Here is a 5,894-nt window from a genome sequence, read left to right as displayed (position 1 = left end):
ACATATCAATTCAAATCATCTGAAATCATCTCAGCATCCAAACGCAATATTACTCATTGCAGTATGGGTTTCCTATAAATAGATTATTATATAATTATAGTAGGAGCATCTTGCTACAAAGATGTCGTTCACTAATTTATATTTAAATCTACATAACGCTACACATTTGACTTCTTGAGAACAAAAAGTAGTATTGCTGAATATGAAGGATGTGATTATAAATGTCAAGCTACTAAAATTGGTTAACTAGACACTAATTTTTAAGGAAAATGATAGGGCTACCCACCCTCCTATTACCCACTTAATACTCTTTTTGTATTTATCTTTTTTTTAGTTTTTTATTTTACTTAATGGTTAAGTAAGTTACTATTAGTAAAATTATATATTTTTTTAATTTTTTTCTTAATGATTAAGGATGTTAAAAAAATACTTAAAATTAAATGATAAAAAATTAAATACACTATAAGCAATAAATGGGTAGTAAACCTATCACTACCCAATTTTTAATGATATGACATCCAGTGATAGGATGATAGTACTCAGTAGCCATACTCCAAGACTAGCTAATAATTATTCAAGAGATAAATGTCGTCCCTTCCAAGTTCCTGCTATTATCTAAAGACCAAAGTTAAAAAATGGAAAATTATTTTTTAAGTTATAAGTGTTACCTAGACAGTAAATTATGACTAAAAACAATTATTTGTCTGTCACAGCAGCATGAGCAAGTAGTATTATCCCCACACAAAGTAGTAGAGCAAGATTAACTTATCAATGCATACAATTCCAATATCTGATAAATAAAAAGCCCAAACAATTACATAAGAATGTGGATATAACATACAAACGCCACTACAATTGCTTTTTAAAAGTTGATCCTTTAAGTCTGTGTGTGCACCTTTTTTAAAGATAAAAACAATTCGTATTTCCTATGAGCAGAAGCATAGCAACATCATCCAATTGGTATATAATACTGCTTTAGGAACAAAGGGTATGCAACAGGCACACAGAAAATTTGAGATAAAATGTACGTTCTTTGGAATATAAACATATAAAATATCGCCAATTTCGGTAGGAAATGGCGATCTCAACATTTCTCACTTGTTAGTTGCAGATGACACGCTTATTTTTTGTGGTGCTCACCTTGGTCAAGTCCAAGACTTGAGGGCGCTACTCCTTTGTTTTGTTGTTGTGTCAAGTTTGAGCATTAATCTCGCAAAGTCGGAAATAGTGCCAGTGGGAGCTGCCCCCGGTGTGGAGATGTTAGCTACTACCTTGGGATGCAAGATATCTTCGATTCCTATGAAGTATCTTGGCTTACCATTAGGTGCCTTTTTTAAATCTGAAAGGATTTGGAATGATGTAGTCGAAAGAGTGGAGCACAGATTGGCTACTTGGAAGAGGCTATACTGGTCGAAAGGTGGTAGGTTGACGTTGATTAAAAGCACTCTTTCTAACTTACCCACCTATTTTTTGTCTTTGTTCCCGCTTCTCACAAAAGTGGCTAATAGCATCAAAAGGCTACAAAGGGATTGTTTATGGAGCGGATTGGGGGAAGAGTTCAAATTCCACCTGATTAATTGGTCAACTGTTTGTACCCCAATTTCTAGGGGAGGATTGGGGATTCGCCACTTGATGAAATTCAATCAAGCTATTTTGAGTAAGTGGTTGTGAAGGTATCAAAATGAAATGGAGGCACTATGGAAGTCTATTATAGACTCTTAGTTTGGGGAAGCTTGGAGAGGCTGGTGCTCGAATGAGATACGTGGCACTTATGGAGTGGGTTTGTGGAAAAACATAAGAAGCCTTTGGGGGACCTTCCGAGGACATGAACATTTTGTTGTAGGTGACGGTTCACATGTCCCTTTTTGGTTTGATATATGGTGTGGTAACGATTGTCTACGAGATACCTTCCCTGCCATCTTTGCGCTTGCCAGAGTAAAGGAGGCAACGATTGCCGATCTTCTGACCTTTTCAAATGGCACCCCTCAATGGAATATTGACTTCATTAGGGCAGCCCATAATTGGGAGTTTGAGTCTATTACGGAGTTTTTTGCGGCATTATATTCCACAAGTATTCCAGGGGGGCTCCGGAGACAAGATGCTTTGGAATCATTCTAAGAAAGGTATCTTCTCAATCAATTCTTTTTACCAAAAGCTCACGAACTCTAGAATGTCTATGTTCCCGTGGAAGAGCATATGGAAGACGAAAACTCCTTCAAAAACAGCTTTCTTTGTCTAGACAGCATCTTTGGACAAGATTCTCACCACAGATAATTTGAGGAAACGACGGGTTATTGTCCTAGATTGGTGTTGTATGTGTAAGAAGCATGGGGAGTCAGTTGATCATCTACTTTTACACTGCGAGGTAGCCAAGGTGCTATGGGATGATTTTTTCTCAAGAGTCAGATTGTCTTGAGTTATGCCTTGTAGATTGGTGGATTTCCTTACAAGCCGGAGAGGACTACACCGAGATTCTCAGGTAGCGGCAATGTAGAGATTGATACCAATATGCCTGTGTTGGTGTATTTGGAGGGAGAGAAATGCTAGATATTTTGATGATCAAGAGAGAACAATGGATGAGCTTAAAGTTTTCTTTTTTTAAGTCTGTGTTCCTATGGGTCGGGGCTATAGTTTGTAATGGAGTATCCATGATCTTCTTCTTTCTATTATAACCTCTAGTTAGGCTTTTTTCACGTATACTTCTTGTGTACCTGGGCTTTACCTATTTCTATAAATACAATATCTTTGATTACCTATAAAAAAAAAAAAAAAAAAGAATATAAACATATAAATATTCTTGATGTTTATTGGATTTTAGTGAAGGCTTATAGGATTTACTATAAACTATAGAACATTCCTTCCACTTCATGTCTTCCTTATGCATTTCGAGGAAAACAGAAGCATTATTCGTGTCTACAAGGAAAGACACATCAATATATCCAAGCATAATAATCTTTAAAGATTTTAAGGAGTCCTAAGAACTAGTCCATCCAAACGTATCAAAGCAAATTACTGATATCCATCAGATTTCCATGATCCATATACTTTTAATGGTCTGTTTACAGACACAATCCTGGCCCAATTGGTGGGTGGGATGGTGGATTTGAGTACCTATGGACAAATACTTAAATTTTGCACAAAAACTGAATAATAGCAAATTACACGTTTACCATTGAAACGAAATAAAAACTAAAAAATCTTTCTAAATGCCTGTAGATGCATTCAAATTTGAAAAGTAAAAACAAATAATAATAATAATAATAATAAAGTGTTTGAGTTTAAAGATGACATAGAGACCCTAAATGGATAAGTGCTTCCATTTATACAGACACATAAATGTATATCTGTGGCAGAACCAGATATGCAGCTTGCAGCAGCAAAATGATATTAATAAAAAAATGGGTATTGGTCCGGAGAGTTTCCTTGGACAGTTTTCCAGCCCATCCCAATCATGCAGAGGACAAGCACATACCACATAACAAAATGGGGAGTGGTAGTTTACAGTGATTTTGTAACGTATAATGTGATTACAATATTTAGTAAAACCATCCCACAGTCAAGCACGCCTTAATGTGGCTTATCCCTAAAGGTCAATGTGGTTTTTTCATGTAATGAACATAGACAAGAAGGTTTTCACCTTAATTCGGTGAACCTGATACAGCCACATAGAAATTATTTACCCTAGAATCTAAGATATATGTTGTGCGGCCCAAAAACAAGAGAGATCACCAGGAATACCTGTCAATTCAGGGCCATGTAGTAAATTCAAAAACTTTGAAGACAATATCAAGTCCAGTGGGGATCTGGGTCACAAAGAGAAGAACATTCAACACATTGAATGCAATATGAAGATTTCTAGCGGTCTCATTCCCTTTCTGCATTGCAGGTACAAGAGCCGCAGCGGCTGCCCATAGCACTGTAATGGCTGTTCATAAATTATATCAGAAAAATCAGCTTAAATATCCACAAAATGCAGAACAGCGACCTGTATATTCTCAGATCTAGACCCTTTTCTCAACTAATAGCTGTTGGCTAAATGTGAACTACTTGCCGCTCTGTTCAATTTTGCAAAAACTGCAAAGCATTAGATTTACCTGCACCAGAAAACAAATGGGCCCCTGGAAATAGCTTTCCTGTCCTAAACCATGTGTTTACTCCTCCAAAAATAGACTCGAACACTCCAAATCCTAACAGTATCGACCCTGCATTGAAGTGCCTATCCTTGAAAGACCCTTTCAGCAACTCCTTCCTCTCCTGAATTTGACAAACCAAGAGCTCAGTCACTCCTAGAGTGAGCGTTATACATTTGTTTTCAATACATAAACAGCGTAACTCAAAACCCATTTCTGTGATAAAAATAAAGCTGCCAACTTAATAGTCCTAGAAATATTGCAATGACATTTAAATAAACATTTTGTAACCGGAAATTCCATTCAGACGATAATGTTATCAACGATTCCTTTCCTTATTGTCGTGCTAAAAGAAAACCGACATTGCTAATACTACTTAAATTTCCAAACCTAAAATGCCTTTTATTTCAGAGGAGTTTCCAAAACAATATCAGTTAAAAGGTACCACCTCAGTGAGTTGTTGAATTTTGAGGTCAACCGGAGAAGGTGCCGCTTCCACTGCTGTCCCTTCTGGAGTAACCGGGGTAGGCTTCACCTGCTTCTTGAGCTCGTTAATCTCATTTTGTATCGTCCGGACTCGCCGCCATTGCCAACCCAAATATCCAGCCCACAAAGTGTAGAAGAACAAACCACCCATCACAATGGGGTGAATGAGTGCAAATGACCTTCCCTCTAATATTCCAAACTCCCCACCAACAGCAAGTGCATCCTATATAATCAAATTCACCCCCACCAAAGTCAGAGTACTTCAAAGTTTACAATTTTAAAACGAAAACAAGAAAAAGCACAAGAAATCTGAAATTGGGGTGAGGGTACTTGCCTTTGGGTCTAGAATTAATGGTATTGCAAGTGCTGTGAGGGGAAGAGAAGCCGATTTAAGAGCACGGAAGAGTGGCTGTGGGTTGCTTGCCGAGTCCTTGGAGATGCACGCTTTTGTTGAGTTGGATGGAATTGGCAGTTTTGAGTGGGAGTGCAGCGGCTTCTGGGGAAGAATAGGGAGCCTGAGAAGGCTGAGAGTGACTGCCATTGCCTTCGGTCCGGAATTGTATTGAGCAGAGAAATTAGACGTCGACTTTGTTCAAGAAAAGATAAGGAACTGAGATTTCAAGATGGGGTTTGAATTCATATGGTCGGTCGTCTCTGCTGATCTTTAGCGACTCTAATAAGGGACCCCACTCACCTTTTTCCTCCTCATGGAAAGCAAGACCCAAGAGTCGTCTACGGGAAGTTGGGAACTCGGAAGCGTGCCGAACAAACGAGAGGCTTCTGATATCATCTTCAGATTCTTCACCAATCGCCTACCATAATGTCGTTCCATATCTATTATCCTAATAGCGATTTTTCTGATATTTTTTTGTATATTATGTCAAATCTTAATTATCATTTTCAAATTCAATCATAGAAAAATTGTAATACAATAAAAGAAAAAAGACCAAACCAACAAGACTAATGTCTAAATAACCAATAACCATCAGCGGTACCATATTATAAGTTCCTTATCGAGTCTGTAATCGTCATTAACAGATTCAATTTCTGTAGTCTCCCTTATCAAATTAGAAATTATTAAAGAACCATGCATAACACTTGGGAGATGTTTAGATATTGAGTTGAGATGAAAGATGGAAGTTGAATAAAATATTTTTAAAATATTTTTAATATTATTATTGTTTTAGAATTTAAAAAAGTTGAATTATTTATTATATTTTCTGTAAAAATTTAAAAAAATTATAATGATTAGATGAGATGAGATAAAATGAGTTGAGT

General features: G+C 36.9%; 1 protein-coding gene across 1 annotated transcript; it reads right to left on the bottom strand.

Moving 5' to 3' along the window:
- Nucleotides 1-3,305: 3,305 nt before the first annotated feature.
- Nucleotides 3,306-5,453, bottom strand: LOC121238637. Its single transcript, XM_041135601.1, has 4 exons — nt 4,951-5,453; nt 4,579-4,839; nt 4,095-4,254; nt 3,306-3,925 (listed from the first exon to the last, which is right to left on the bottom strand). Exons 1-4 carry the CDS (start codon nt 5,155-5,157, stop codon nt 3,747-3,749), a joined length of 807 nt encoding a protein of 268 aa, XP_040991535.1. The 5' UTR covers nt 5,158-5,453; the 3' UTR covers nt 3,306-3,746.
- Between the last annotated feature and the right edge of the window lie 441 nt (nt 5,454-5,894).

The sequence above is a fragment of the Juglans microcarpa x Juglans regia genome, chromosome 1D (assembly GCF_004785595.1).
Source record: "Juglans microcarpa x Juglans regia isolate MS1-56 chromosome 1D, Jm3101_v1.0, whole genome shotgun sequence".
Lineage (NCBI taxonomy): Eukaryota > Viridiplantae > Streptophyta > Magnoliopsida > Fagales > Juglandaceae > Juglans > Juglans microcarpa x Juglans regia.
This window is presented reverse-complemented; position numbering and strand designations above follow the sequence as displayed.

Coding starts and splice junctions, on each gene's coding strand:
- LOC121238637 (XM_041135601.1), bottom strand. CDS start 5,157: ATGGCAGTCACTCTCAGCCTTCTCAGGCTCCCTATTCTTCCCCAGAAG. Junction 4,840..4,950: donor CATTAATTCTAGACCCAAAG/GCAAGTACCCTC, acceptor TTGATTATATAG/GATGCACTTGCTGTTGGTGG. Junction 4,255..4,578: donor AAATTCAACAACTCACTGAG/GTGGTACCTTTT, acceptor TGTCAAATTCAG/GAGAGGAAGGAGTTGCTGAA.